General features: G+C 56.6%; 1 protein-coding gene across 5 annotated transcripts in view; it reads left to right on the top strand.

Moving 5' to 3' along the window:
* TMOD1 (tropomodulin 1) overlaps window positions 1–15,120 on the top strand; it is a 29,141-nt gene that overhangs the window by 12,544 nt on the left and 1,477 nt on the right. For 3 of the 5 annotated variants that reach the window (XM_075931214.2, XM_075931215.2, XM_075931216.2), the window contains exons 3-9: window positions 1,104–1,260; window positions 7,676–7,795; window positions 10,726–10,815; window positions 11,255–11,385; window positions 12,201–12,308; window positions 12,602–12,745; window positions 13,014–13,158. In XM_075931214.2, coding sequence (XP_075787329.1) covers window positions 1,104–1,260; window positions 7,676–7,795; window positions 10,726–10,815; window positions 11,255–11,385; window positions 12,201–12,308; window positions 12,602–12,745; window positions 13,014–13,158 — 895 coding nt within the window. Of the gene's footprint in view, window positions 1–1,103; window positions 1,261–7,675; window positions 7,796–10,725; window positions 10,816–11,254; window positions 11,386–12,200; window positions 12,309–12,601; window positions 12,746–13,013; window positions 13,159–14,302; window positions 14,368–15,120 lie in introns of all 5 variants that reach the window. The other 2 variants (XM_075931218.2, XM_075931217.2) reach the window with 2 other exon arrangements.

Here is a 15,120-nt window from a genome sequence, read left to right as displayed (position 1 = left end):
CTGGGGTGCTAACGGCCACCGGCCTGGGGCCTGGCTTCTGTGGTGTCAGTGTGTTCGCATCAGGCCGACGTGCAAACAGCAGCCTCGTGCTCCTACGCCGGGGTCCAGCAAAGCCTCACTTCCAGCAGCCCGCAAGCCTTTTGGCGCCAGGGGGTTCTCCTGGGTATGCGCTAGGGAGCTACAAGTGTAACCGGTTAACCCGTAAGCGGCCGCCTATCGGCTCCGGCTAACGATTCACGTCCTGCGGGGGCCGGCGGGGCCGCAGCCCCCTGGCGCTCGTTTGACTGGGTGACTGACCGATTTGAAATGGCTGCACGGACGGCGTTGGTGAGGATTGGACGTCCCCCGCAAGCGCGTGCTCAGCGCCTGGAGCCGCTATTGAAGCGGTGTCAGGCCGGGAACGTTTTTGTTGCACGGTGAGATGTGAGTCTCTCTAGTGACTCCCCGGAGCCCTGCCGGCGGCCGGCTCTGCCACCGCTGTGCAAAGGCCGGGAGGGAACGGGTGTGAGCGCTCGTTGGGTGGATGTCACGCCGCTCCGTCAGGGACTTTGTGTTCCCGGCGCTCTGTGTCCGCCGTTCCACGTACTCCCCCCACGTGGCCGCTTCCCAGGGAAGCGGGTCAAATCCCACATCGGCACCTGCCCGTGGCTAGGCCGGCTGGCTTGAAAATAGGCCTCTGAGAGGTCCAAGCCCCAGGCTGCGGGGCTCCCGATCTCAGCGCCGTGCCCCGGACTCGGGTCCTTTCCCGCGCGGTCCTGTTCTCTTCGCTCTCAGCGGAGCAAGGAACCGACGGGGGGCGTGTACGACATCTCGCTCGCTCTCCTCGTGCGCGCCCAGTGCCAGCGGGTTTGGCGCTCGCCGGTACCCTGATCGAGGCAGAGACTGGGCGTGAGGGTCAGGAAAAGTCCCTTATACCTGGGGGTGGCAGAGCCCCGGAGGCTCAGGAGTGAACGTGCTGTTGGGCGGTACACTTGGGAGTTCCCCGGTGAACTCTTCCATGTGCAAGGCATGTCGGAGAACAGCTCAGGGCGGGGGGAGAAGAGGAGGCGGCCGTTTGTTTCCCTCCGCGTCGCTAACCTGTGCGCCCTGCTCTTTGAATCCAGAATGATTTGCTGCCAGTGGGACTCAGACAGAGGGACCAGACCAAAAAGTCTCCGACGGGCCCGTTCAAAAGGGAGGAGCTCCTGGAGCACCTAGAAGAGCAGGCCAAGGCGATGAAGGACCGGGAAGACCTGGTGCCCTTCACCGGAGAGAAGAGAGGTACGGCTGCATGCGGCTGTTTCGCCACGCGCTGTGGTGCGGAGATCCTGGAGCATGTGGGCATGCTCTGTGTGGCAGAGCCCCCCAGGCAGCGAGAGCATGGCCACGTGTGTGCGAGACAGGGCGGGGTGGGGAGCGTTGGTCACGGTGCCGGGGCGTGACAGATGGGGGCAGAGGCCGGCCGGATGCCCGGAGCCAGGTGCGGTCCCGTAGACTGAGCCAGGTGCGCGTGAGAGTTGGCAGCATGCAGGAAACCTCTAGCCCTGCCCTCCTCGACTCTGCTCCCTCCTTCCTGTCCTCCCTCGCTCTACCCGGCTGCTCCCATGCGGCCTCTCCCCTCCTCCCACCAGCGTTCTCCAGCCCCGTCGCACGCGGCCCTGGCCCTGGCCGGTCTCCCCACCGCTAGCCTTTAAAGCAGTCTCTGTGCTGATGGCTCAGACGCCCCTCACTGGACCCTGGCTCACCTGTCCCCCATGCTGGTCCCCAAGCAGCTCGTGCGTCTGGCCATTCAGCAGGTTTCCGTATCTTTCCTCTTGCGCCTCACCCGTCCAGTGCCCCTGCTCACAGCCCCCCTTCACCACGACCCTGCACAGGGGAATCCGCTCTTCCTTCCTCCAGCCTGGCCAGGGCCTGCCGGCTCCTCCTCCACCGCCACCTCTCCGGTTCTGCAAGGCTCGGCCCGCCCCCGGCAGCAGCTGGAGCATTGCTCGGGCCGGGTTCCAGCCAGCCGCTCATTGGAGCCAGCCCCCGCGAGAACTGAGGGTTGGCGCCGTTACGCCTGTTGGGACGGGGAGCTGGCTGTCACCCGCACACGGCTGCACAAGTGTGCGTTGGCTCATCGGCTGTCCCGATGGTTTTGGGACCAGGATTGAGCCTTCCCGTCACCGTAGGCGAGGGCTCGGCTGGCGGAGAAAGAGCCGCTCCTAGCGATCCGTTCTAAGGGGACGGGATGGGTTTGAGGCCTAACTCTGGGCGCCCACGTTGGTCTCTGCTCGCCGCTGGGCTGCCAGCACAGGGAATAACGTATCCAGGGACAGCTGGTACGGCACCAGAGGGAGGCAGACAAATTGGAGGGAGTTCAACAAACCAGCCAACTGGTTCTGGGCCTGGGGCCGGCCAGAGCCCCGGTCACAGCGGCTGGTTCTGGGCCTGGGGCCGGCCAGAGCCCCGGTCACAGCGGCTGGTTCTGGGCCTGGGGCCAGCCAGAGCCCCGGTCGCAGCGGCTGGTTCTGGGCCTGGGGCCGGCCAGAGCCCCGGTCGCAGCGGCTGGTTCTGGGCCTGGGGCCGGCCAGAGCCCCGGTCGCAGCGGCTGGTTCTGGGCCTGGGTGCGTGTTGCTGAGGGAACATTAAGTGAGCTACACACGTGTCGCTTGGCTCACGTGAGAACTGCCTGCAAATACATGAAGGGTGAGAGCACAAGGGTGCAGGGACAGGCGCTGGTGCAGGCAGAGAGGTTTCAGCTGGTTACCATGTGCACCTGTCTGGGGATGCAGAGATCCGTTTGCACTGCCAGTAGGCACCGAGGTGTTCAGTGACTTGCCCAGGGGGACAGAGCCAGGAATAGAACCCCAAGTTGCCTGCACTTGCTGGACAGTCCTGCCTGTAGTTCCTGGCTCTAAGCTGGGAACTAAAAATCAGCTGGAAAGTGCCAAGTTCCGCACGTCAGGCAACAGAATCCCAGTGACACACACAGAGTGGCGGGGGCTAAATGAGCTGTTACCACGCGATCGTTCTCTGAAAACAGCCCCTCCGTGCACAGCGGCCGCCAACAACCGAGTGCTGGGAATGGTTAGGAAGGGGCTCGCTACTGAGTCAGTAATTGCTACATTGCCCCTTCGTACACCCATGCCATGCCCAGCCTCGCACGCTGCGTGCAGAGGTGGTCGCCTCATCTCCAGAAAGACAGACTGGCGTGGGAAAGGTACAGAGAAGGGCAACGCTAGTGATTAGGGGCATGGAACAGATGAGGCGAGAGAAAAAGACTGGAACTTCTCTCTGAGACAGCTAAGGGGCTGAGAGAGAGGCCTATAAAGTTGTGGTTGGTGTGGAGAGAGTGAAGAAGGAAATGTTATTTACCCCTTCACACTGCACAGGAACCAGGGTCATCTCTGAGAGCTGGGACAATTTGTAATCCAGGGGTGCTGCGATCCACCAAACCAAACTGTAGACCCTGTATCTGAATAGAAACCACGTCAAGCCAGGGGGTGTGGCAGCACTTACGGGGTCACCCAATGAAATTAACAGGCAGCAAGTTTAAAACAAACAAAAGGCAGGATTTCTTCACAGAATACACAGCCAACCTGTGGAACTCCTTGCCAGAGGATGTTGTGACGGCCCAAGCTATAAAAGGGTTCAAAAAAGAGCTAGATAAGTTCCTGGAGGATAGGTCTGTCAATGGCTGTTCACCAGGCTGGTCAGAGATGCAGCCCCATGCTCTGAGTGTCCCTAGCACATGACTGCCAGAAGCTGGGAATGGGCAACAGAGGATTAATCACGCATTGATTCCCTGTTCTGTTCATTCCCTCTGGGGCCCCTGGCATTGGCCACAGTCGGCAGGTAGGACCCTGGGCTGGATGGACCTTTGGCCTGCCCCAGTGTGGCCGTTCTGATGTTCAACCACTACACACTCTTCCTTCCCATGGCGCTGAAAGGAACTAGCAACAGGAGAATGAGGTGAGCTACTCAGAAAGCTGGCGGCGCCTTGGGCACACGCACATAGATTAAGAGTCGAGTGTGTGTGGTGGGTACGTAACTCTACCGTCAGAGCTGTCAGAGGACAGACCTTCTGTTTTGAGAAGGACTGAGCTTGGAACAAGCCCAAAAATGTCAAATTTCTGTGCAAAGAAAAACCCTTAAACAAATTTGTTTCCTGTCAGTCAAAATGTTTTGTTTCTATTGTCATTTTTAAACTTTCTTATTACAGTAGACTAACGTACAGCCCAACAGCGAATGGAAATGGGAGGGTTGACATTGTTAAAACACTTTTCTCCCTGGAAATTGACAAAATGTTTGCCGTTTTGTGAGACCAGGTTGATGAGGTAATTCCTTTACTGGACCAGCTTCTGCTGGTGAGAGAGACAAGATTTGTAGCTTACTCAAGGCTGGCGCCTCTTGAAATCTGGGACATAAGCTCAGGATGCAGCTAAATGTGAGGTGAAATAGTTTGGCCCAACAGCCGTTGATCTGGTGAAAGGTATAGCATCTCCCATCTCCTCACTCGTAACACAGGACCCCGCGACACCAGCAGCGCTGCGTAGGTCCCGTTCAGGAAGCATTTCGAGCTGCAAATTACAATGGACTTTGTCCCATTGACGTTTTCCCCACCAGCTGTCATTGCCTGGTTCAATAGCTTTCTGAGCATTCTTGCCAAGTCTCTGGTTATGTCACAGGGGTCGCAGAAGCCATCAAGGGCTTCCAGGAATCTTTTTAGTGTCCGTGACTTTTACAAAAAATAACCGTGAGAAAATCTTAACCTTAGTTACTGCAAATGCGACTCACGTTACAGTGCTGGGTAGGAATCAGACTGCTGTTGGGAAAAGAGAAAAGCATTCGCTTGAATGCTCCGTACTGTCAATCACTCTGGGCCTTCCAGCCATTTGAATCTAAAACCCTCTAAACCGAAGTGCCAGACCAGACAAGACCCTTTCTCTGGCGTGGCCAGAGAGCTGCAGTGGCACCATAAAACTCCTTCCCCTTGCTCCACTGAAATCACACATGGGATGGAAAGTGCAAACAGGCCTTTCCAGGAAGTACCATGCGTAGCTGCTTGTGGCTTTTCCATTTCATGCTGTAGCCTGGGAAGGCGCTCTAGTGACATTTCGGTGGGTCAGGCACACCAATCTGATCAGAAATTCTAAGTTCGTCCTCTCTGTCCCAGGCTACAATGAGGTGGAATCGTGAGACGCCCCCTCGTGAGGGCCAGCAGGCGATCGACAGCAACCACACTTGAACTCAGGAAATGAAATGGAAAACAATTCTATTGGATTACGATGATGATAACCACAACAAATATGGCGACTAGGACACAGATTAATTGGATCTCTTCCCCAGATGGCATTAACAAAATCAAACTAAAGCTTCCCTAGGTATACAGAGGTGAATCACTTAACAATATCTCATACCCATGGGCTCGTCATGCCCCCAAGGCTGGGTGTGGAAGGACCAGCCTCCCTTTGCCTGAAAGGCCTTGGAGCAGGTGGCATGGGAGATACCTAAAAGCAAAACTTGAACAAAGTCAAAGCAGCGAGATAGAAATAGAGAGAGAGACTAGAGGCAAGTCTTTGGCTCCTGACCTGAGAAGATGAACACCCCAGAGCAGGCCCTGTCAGTGACGGCTGAAGCAGCAGCCGCGATCTCCCAATTTCCTGGGACTAAATGCTCTTTTTGGTGCCAGTGTGTCTCAGATGTTCAACCCCTGGTCCATAGTTGGGTGTACTACCCTAAGATTTCGGTGGGTGCTCTCTCTAATTGGAGGAAATACTGGGGGAGTTCATTAATATGCATGAGACATGAATGACATTTCTTGGGGTCCATCCCAGAACGGCTAAGAAGAAGCGGAACATGCGGTTTTGACTGGGAAATCGGGTGTCTGATTTCGTACGGAACAGCAGTTACTGGCAAGCGAGCAGAGTCTGTTGCTGATTCCAATTAGAATTAAAAAATAGCCCTTCCCCTGAGCCGCAAAGCTCTTGCTCATACATCTTTTGGAAAATAACAAGAGCTAAGATGTAACTTATACAGCTGCCACATCCCTGCTCAAAGCAATGGCACCGAACATTAATTCTGCAGTTCCTTGTGTTGCCAGCTGTGCAACTCACTCCCTGTCTAGAGAAAAACCAGGCTCGGCTACGAGAGATACAACTTAGCGGCTGCAATGTCGGGACACAGCGAGGTTGCTCCTTTGAGTTGCCTAAATTTAGCCACACTGAGGCGTGTGCTGCTTCCTAGCAGCTGTGGCAGTGCGGCCTTTGTTCTCCCGTTCAGCTGTGGGGGCACGGCCGACCCTGCTGCCAGACGGGACAGAAATGGCGCGAGGTGCCCTTCGAGCTGGGAGCTCCTTGTGCGGGGTTCTCTGTGTGCTGCGCGGCTGCTCTGGAGCGCCTTCCCCAGAAGAGCTAGAACAAACCCCTCCCTGCAGCAGCTCTTTGCAGACGTGCCCCAGTGCTGGAAGCAAGGCTGCTCCGGGGCGACTGGGCCTTCCGGCCAGCGCGAGAGGTCACGGATCTCCCCACGCAGCGGTGGGGCGGGGCTCCCTCGAGGTGCGGGACAGGCCGAGGGGTTCCTGCTCTCACTGTGCAGGGCACTCGCTCGCTGGTAAGAGATGACAGCCCCGCTGGAAGTAGGGGGCTGGGGAGCTGCTTTGCCCCTGGCGTGAAGCAATTCCCATCATACGCAGGGTTTACAGCTGGGGCCCCTGGCTCTCGGAGCCCCCAGTGCACACTGCAGAGATGCTCACGCTGGCCCCTTTGAGCAGCGTGTGGGGCCGCGGCAGGAGGGGATCCGTCCTGAGGGCCCGCTGGGTGGCAGCAGGCCAGATCCAAATGCTTGGCGGGTCACGGGCTGTATTTCGCCAGCCCCTGGCTTAGCTGGAGTGGCCCAGGTGAGAGGTCACTCTGTCGCAGCCCGGCGCCCCCACCCATGGGAGCTCGTGCTGGGGCCTGCCCCGTGGGCACATGGGCTCTGCCGATCAGCGCTCTCTCCGCGCCCCTCGCTGCTGCTGGCTCCTGCTTGTCCTGGCGCTCCTGCGTTCTCGCTGCAGCTGAGAGCAGCAAGAGTGTGCACAGTCACGGCACGCCGGGCTGCCCGCCAGGGGCCTGCAGCTGCACAGCCCTGGGAGCTGCACTTACTTGATGCTGCGTCTGGGTTTGAGCAAACGTTGTTAGAAAAGGCCAGGCCGGGCGAGAGCCATTGATTTCTCCTGGGTCTCTGGCTGGCTCAGTCGGCCCCATGTGGCCTGGCAAAGCCGTTTTGTTTGGTTCCCAGAGAAGGGTTCTGGTTTAGCGGCGTGCTCTGCTCCCGCTCCGAGCACTGTGTGTGTCCGCTGTCACCGTTCGGTTTGTGGGCGCTGAATATCCAGGCCCAAGGAGCGCTTTTCAGAGACCACAGCTGGATCTGGGGCCGGGCTCCTTCCAGCCCACAGGTAACGTCCCACTTCTGGCTGGGGTGGCCCCGGCCCAGAGCACCGGGATCTGTAACTCACCCTGGGAGGAGGCAGAGTGCGCCCTGTGCAGAGGGCCACCCGGTGCTCTTGCTGCAGCTGAGAGCAGCAGCACCGTGCACCGTGCAGGAGTAAGCAGCATGCACGTCCTTCTGCCGGCCCTCTGCCCTGCAGGGAACTTGGCCTCGAGCGCTCTGGAATGATCACTAAGCAGGAGCCAGCTGCCCGAGTGCCATTGACCTCACTTTGTATTTATAGGGAAGGTCTGGGTCCCCAAGCAGAAGCCAGTGGATCCGGTTTTGGAAAGAGTGACGCTGGAGCCGGAGTTGGAGGAAGCCCTGGCTAACGCGTCCGATGCAGAGCTCTGCGACATTGCTGGTAAGATCCGTTCCAGCCGGGAGAGTCCGACGGGCTGGTCCATTGTTCATGCTCCTCGCTGGCGGGAGGAAACAGGTTCCTGCCGTCTTCTGAGGCGCGCCTCTCTGCTGTTGTTGGAATGCTGTCTGAGCCTGGGAAGCGTTGCTTACAAAGACTGCCCCGCACCGAGAAAGGGTTGGGTAGGATTTACCGAGACTGCAGAGGAATCCTGGAATAAAGTCTGCCCATCTCCGGGGGCCGGACTGATCCAGGGCTGGGGGGCGTTCCAGTATCTGCTCAAAAAAGAAAATGTTCCTGTTTTTTCTCTTTCTGAATCCCCGCGTCTGTTCCCAGGACATGCCGCTCCTGTGCATGCACACGGAGCCTGTGCCAGTACGTCCTGTGAACAAAGCACACGGAACCTCGCCTGGCTCTTGTCCCTTGTGGGCGCGGTTTGCTTGAGCAGCCTATTGGAGGGTTGGTGATTAGGGATGGGGCTCTCTAGCTTCGGGACCCACGGTCTGAGAAACGCGGGATTAGGGCAGTAGCAGGGCGGGGGCTCGCCAGCCGCTCCCTCGGGGTCCTTCGGGTGCACTGGAAAGGTCGGTGGCATTGCCGCTCCGCCGATAGCTAGAGTTCTGCAGTGTCAGCTTGAGAGGAGGGTGACTCTGAAGTCAGTGGTGCACTGTCGCTGTCTCACCGGGAACAGGCTGGTTTTGCTAGGCAGCGTCCAGAGATGACTTTATTCAGACGCTAAAGGGCTGTGTAATCTAGCAGAGAAAGGCATGAGACCAAAGGCCCGTCCGTCCCAGTGTCCTGTCTGCTGGTGGGCCAGTGCCAGGTGCCCCAGAGGGAGAAACACAACAGGGAATCAGCAAGTGATCCCTCCCGTCACCCATTCCCAGCCCCCGACAAAACAGAGGCAGGGGCCCCATCCCTGCCCATCCAGGCCAACAGCCATTGCTGGACCCTAACCTCCATGAACGTATCTAGGTAAAGTCCTAGCCTTTCCTGCCCTTGGAAACACGGCATCTCGCCCGGGACCCCGACCCGAGACCATCCAGCTCACCCTGCTGCTACACCCTGGTGCCCTAGTTCTCATTTCAACTTGTCTTGCTTTAACTTTCCGCCATGGGCATTCCATTGTTCAGCCACGGGGTGGCGCTGTGTGGAGCAACCCTCACTCCTGGCTGGCCCTGCGCTGGTCCTCGACAGCATGAGCCTGGGAGCGTAGCTCCATAACTATCTTCCTAAGGATGCAGGGTTTGTGATTACCCGCAGCCTGTGCCCCTAACTCCCCTCCTTTGTCCCAGGCCTGCAGGGGTGCTAACAGGCCACTGCAGCTTGCGCGCCCCTTACGGTGTGTGCGAACCCCTGGTGCTAAACAACCCGTGCCAGTTCCCAGGCCCCTCTGAACAGCTCCCAGGCCCAAAGAAGAGCTCTGTTGAGCCTGAAGGCTTGGCTCTTTCCCCAGCACAAGCTGGTGCAATACAAGAGCTCCCCTCGTCCACCTTGTCTCTCTAATATCCAGGGCTCAACGTGACCACACCACACCAACACTGCATTCGCAGGTTGCGCCATCATCCCCAGAAGTGAGTTTTTGGTGGCAAATCACACTCTTGTGTTTCTTCAGCTCTTTTCCTCTACCAGAAAAACGTGCAGACTTTTTCCTGCCTGATGCTAGCCATCGTACTCCTGCTTCTTGGAGGGTACGCTATCCCTGCTGAGCCATTGCCACTTGTCATTGATCACAGCAGTTGTGTGTCCGTGGCTGATGCGCTGGCTGTCATGATGCGAATGGTCCAGCCCCCTATTTTTAAAGAGGTCGTCTTTCCTTGCCTGGTGTGCTGCTTTCAGCCCACTGGCCAAGTTTTGAAATGCTAAGCCCTCCCACCCATTGATGCAGGCAGACCGTGTCTGAGGCCTGCCCAGTGAGATGTGATGACCTGTCCTGCCATCAGAAGCAGCCCTTGGTGCGTAACTCTCCGCCGATAGCGTAAGAGCTTAGAACCGGTGGCGGCTGCTGCCTGCGTTGCTGACGCTGATGATGAAGCTGGAGAACCTCTTCAGGGTCCATGTGGGGGTTGGGAGTCTCTCTCTCATGCGTCCCTGTGTGCAGGGGCCAGAAGAATACTCCATTGGCCTCGCCCTGTCTGACAGCAGGTCTTAGCAGCCTCTTTCGGGGGGTGGATTTTCAGTTCGCAGCTTGGCTGAGTTTAAGGCAGACCAGCCAGTCTCTCCTTGTGCCTGTCTGTAGGGTTAGAAGATTAGCGACTACAACGCCTTGGTTGTCTGAAACCTGGCGTGTGTTCTCGCAGCGTTGTGCTACTTGTGTGGGTCTCTCCACCCGTTCACCCGGCCCCCGCGCTGCGCCAGGTGTTTGGGAGCTGGTCAAAGGCGACGCTGGTGTCAGAACTGACCCGAGTGTGCGTTGGGTGCTGCGGGGGATGGGTACACTGCGCTGTGCTTTGCTGGCCGGGGTGTCTCATGCTGTGGCCAGGTACGCTGTTGATGCTGCCGTCTCAGAGAGGTGTGGAGAGCTCCTCCCCGCAGGTGCAAGGCACATGGTACAGCCCTGGCCGGGGCTTCATTACTACTGTGTGCTGAGATTTATTCTTCCTCTCGCTTCTCTTCCGTTTGGCTCCAGCCCAGACACTCCCCCCAGCCTGACCATGGGAAACTGTTCCCAGGCCTGCGCCTCCATGGAACTGCCTGTCAGCTTAGCGCACAGCCCGGGCCCTTGCCGCTCGGGAGGCCTGCACCTTTCCCTCGCCGGTGCTGCTGCCCGGGGGGACCCAAACTGCCGTGTGCAGGGGCCACCTGTCCGGCTTCTCCACCTTTGCCCAAAAGCACGTTTCAGGGCCCTTCGGAGGAGCCGTATGCTCCAGATCCCTTGTCTCCGCACCAGGGCCGCAGTAACACTGGCTTGTTTCCCCCTCGGTTCGATGCAGCCATCCTTGGCATGCACACGCTGATGAGTAACCAGCAGTACTACGAGGCGCTCGGGAGCAGCACCATCGTTAACAAGGAAGGCCTGAACAGTAAGTCCCATTTCCAGCTGTGCTGGACTCAAAGTCACTGGTGGGCTATCGGCTGAGAATTATGGTCCCAGCCTGGCTTCCACCAGCCTAAGCGTGCCTTGCAGGGTGCCAGGTACCCCCAGATCTGTGTACCCTATGTTCTTAACTACCAGACGGGGACTTTTCCCTCTGGTTCATCACCCCCAAAGGAAAGAACCCTGCCCCCGTCCGCAGTTCGCTTTGGCTCAGCTTGCACGCCAGAGCCAGGTTTGTGGTGAAAATAAACCACAGGGCTACATAAGTGACTTTATAGTCTTGGTTAGACCCTTCATCAGCCAGATGATTTCTCCGTTCCCCTGCCCTTTCTCTGATGGGAAAAACAGCCCCAAACTGAGAGTGGTCTGGAGAAAACGTCTCTTCCCCCTCGTCTGTTTTTTTTTCATGTTGCTTTTTATTGCAGGTGTGATTAAGCCCACACAATATAAACCAGTTCCCGACGAAGAACCCAATTCAACAGATGTGGAAGAAACTTTGGAGCGAGTAAAGAACAATGACCCTGAACTCGAGGAAGTCAACCTTAATAATATTCGGGTACTGCGCCTCCCCTTCCTACTGCACTTAGCACTTCACAGTCAGGCAGGCCGGGTGCTCTGGAGAGCCGCTGTTTTCAAACTTCGGGTCCTGCCCAGTACCGGGCTGTGGAGCGTCAGGCACCCGGGAGCCCTGGTGGCCAGCGAAAGCTGGGTTGCGACCTGCACTTTGAAAAGCACTGCTAGTCCCTACCTGTTCTGACACTGCGCTGCACCCTGCAAGCGGCCAGCAGCAGATCCGGCTCCTAGCCAGCGGGGCTACGGGCTCCACGCGCTGCCCGTGCCCTGAGCACTGGCTCTGCACTCCCATGGTGCCAGGACTGGCTGCAGCACTGCTGACTGGGAGCCATCAGAGGTAAACCCGCACCCCAATCTCTGCCTCAACCCTGAGCTCACCAAATCCAGAGAGCCTCCCGTGCCCCACCCCAGAGCCTGCTCCTCCAGCTGAGCCCCGATCTACTCCCACACACCAACCTCTTGCCCCAGACCATAGCCCCCTCCCAGATCCCAAACCCTTCCTCCCCACTCTGTTGGGTCACAGGCCTGAGCAATGTTTTCCAACTGAGTTGCCAGAAGAGAAGTCTGGCAACCACTGATCTAGAGGATGAAGGCCAAGCACACCTCGCTGTGCAGGACTCTGAGCAATACTGCACAGTCTAAGGTTAGCGCTCTGCCTCTTCCTAAATAATCCATTTCCATTGCTGTATTTCATACGCGCAGGGCGCGCTCCTTTAGAATGTGCTTCTGTAAGGCGTGTACCGGGAATCAGAACAAAGAAGAGTGTCTAATGCCCCTTCCTGGGCCTGCTTTTCACAGAATATTCCCATACCCACGTTAAAAGCATACGCCGAAGCTCTGAAGACTAATTCCTATGTGAAGAAGTTAAGCATAGTAGGCACAAGAAGCAACGACCCAGTCGCCCACGTAAGTACCTTCCCACGCTGTGTATGATGACAGGCTAACAGTGGAATTGTTGTCTTGAAGGGGGCAACCTGCAAAGGGGAAAAAAAATCTTTTTGGTTCCTGGATGTTGTTTCAAAAATGCCAGAGGGGGGAAACTGAGGCACAGATGCCGTGACTTGCCACGGTGTGTCAGGCAGTCTGTGGGGAAGCAGGAGTTTGAACTCCGGTCTCCAGAGTCCCGGGCTAACGTGCCCTGGGCCGCTCATCCTGCTGGCTATTATTCAATGCTAACGTGCTGCCCTTTGTGACCGCAGGCACTGGCAGAGATGTTAAAAGCCAACGGTGTACTGAAGAGCTTGAACGTAGAATCCAACTTCATCTCTGGGTCAGGGATCCTGGCTCTGATGGAGTCACTCCAGCACAATACCTCGTTGATAGAGCTCAAAATTGACAACCAGGTAAAACCGCCCCCAGCGTGACCTCCCGGATTGACTCCAGAGAGCTTCTGGCGGGAGGCCTTGGTTCAGAAAACGTGGGGTTTGGCTCGCTGGGTGTTTTCTGGACAGCCACCCAGAAGGCTGGGCAGTGGTGAGGGAGGCCCTGCATGGTGTTTGTGCGCGCTCATGAGCTGCAATGCAGAGTCTGCAGGAGGCAGCCGGGGATCAAAGACCGAAATAACAGGACAGCCTCAGTTGTAACCTGCTTTTCTGTTATCTTTTAATAAAGAGCCAGCCGCTGGGCAACAAGGTGGAAATGGAGATTGCAAACATGTTAGAAAAAAATAGCTCCCTCTTGAAATTCGGATATCACTTTACGCAGCAAGGCCCCCGGCTTCGTGTGTCTAACGCCATGATGAACAACAACGACCTTGGTGAGTGTGCATCGCAGCCAGCTTGCGGGCATCATTCCCTAGTGCCTAGTCCGTGGTGCAGGCACCGGCTGAGAACGTAGCTGGTGCACATGCCCCCTCCTGCTTTTGGTGAGCACCTTGTAAATACGGCTCAAGGAATTAAACAGGTCAGGGGAATAGTGATAGAGATGCAGCCGTGTGAGTCTGGTCTTGCTGAAACAAAAGGCAGGACTAGGCAGCACTTTAAAGACTAACAAGATGGTTTATTAGGCGATGTGAGGAAGTGGGTCTGGCCCACGAAAGCTCATCACCTAAGAAACCGTCCTGTTAGTCTTTAAAGCGCTGCATAGTCCTGCCTTTTGTCTCAGGTCAGGGGAAGTTCCACTTGGATTAGGACAGCGCCCGCTTGCATCGGAAGGGGCTGGTTCTGGCTAGCGGAGGGACAGACTCTCCCCCACTTTCTCCTGCTGAGAGGTGCCAGACTCCAGCAGCAGTTCTGCTCGGTCACTGGGGCTGGTGGTGGAGGAAAGTGCTGCGCAGCCGGTGAGACAGTCGGCCTGTGGCCCACAAGACATGGGGCAGGGCCAGGGTGGCAGAGTGTGGCCTCAGCCAGAGGGTCTCCAGGTCCATGCGGAGGTGGTGCGCTCGAGGGCAGGGGAGTTGGACATTCCATGTGCTCTGGCAAGCCACAGTTGGCAGGGTTAGTGCCGGGGAAGCTGGGCTGCCCTGGGGAAATGGAAAGCCCCCGAGGTGAGCTCTGAAGACTGACTCATTTGACCAGGTCTACTGCTGGGAGTGGTTAGGGGAACAAGGCCCAAGCCTGTTCCAAGTTCTACCTGAGCCTCCCAGTTAACACTCTCTGCTGGGCAGATGCACTTCACCTCAACTGAAGAGTTTCCTGGCATAACGCGGTGCAAGGAATGAGCAAATAGATAACACCCACGTGTTCAGCTAGAAATTCGCTCCTGACTCTCAGATCAGAGCTGGCTTTTACGAACTTGGAATCTAGGCGCATCCCCATGTCGATCTTAGAAATGGCATTCCATTTAATTCTTCGCTCGTGCGCCTCTTTGGTCGATAAGTTAGTGACCGTGCCTGTTATAGAATTTGCCCCCTTGAGCATGAGACCTGTACCGAAGAGATCTGATTTGGTTCTTGTTTGCAGCTCGTATTCGTCGCTCTGACGGCCTCTGGCATAACTTCTCAGCCCTGCAACTGGACCATGTATAAGTACAAACTGAATTTTTTCCCTACTGGCAATAGCTCTCTCTCTGTGCTCCTCCACTTGTGCTCTCAGCTGCCACCACCTTGCTCCAATCAAACCTGGTTTTATTCTTTCTAGCTTCTGTTTTACTCCTCTTGGCTCAGCTGCAGACACGCCTGTCCTTCAGGATACTAGGTGTGATCTGGAATGGTAGAGTGAAGGCTTTTTACATCTTCCGATGAGCTAGTTTCTGCATTCTCCCTTTTCTGGCTGCTTTTTCTTTTCCTCTCTATGAATTTCAAACACGCAAGCGGTGAATGCATCCACTTTAAATCCCTCCTGGGGAAATACTCGCCACTGCATGCAGAAGGAGAGAAAAATGCAGCTCAGACATTGAGGAGGGAAAAGCTGTTGTGGCAGGGGCGCTTTTTCTGGGCTTGGAAGGCTACAGAGAAGCAGTACACTGGAAAAGAAGCCATGTGGTCCTTGTGCCACTGCAGGTATTCACTAGCTGCTCTGTCCCTGCCTCTGCTGTGCGGATCACTGCCTGCCAAGAAGTGCTCCGGGAGCAGTGCGGTTATGCTACCAAGCACACTTGTGTGTAACGGAACCTGGGTGCTTCGTCCCCCTTTGAAGATGATGACAGTTACTTCCATTTTTGAGCCTTTTTTTAAACGACACAGATTTTAAACTGATGTCCAAAGCCCCTGATCTGTGTTCTCAAGGTCACACTTCAAATTTACTGGAAGAGATGAGGCTTAATCCCCTGCACTGCTTTG

Source organism: Pelodiscus sinensis, chromosome 6, assembly GCF_052426305.1.
Source record: "Pelodiscus sinensis isolate ZL-2025 chromosome 6, ASM5242630v1, whole genome shotgun sequence".
NCBI lineage: Eukaryota > Metazoa > Chordata > Testudines > Trionychidae > Pelodiscus > Pelodiscus sinensis.
The sequence above is the reverse complement of the archived record's forward strand: the minus strand, read 5'-3'. Positions and strand labels throughout refer to the sequence as shown.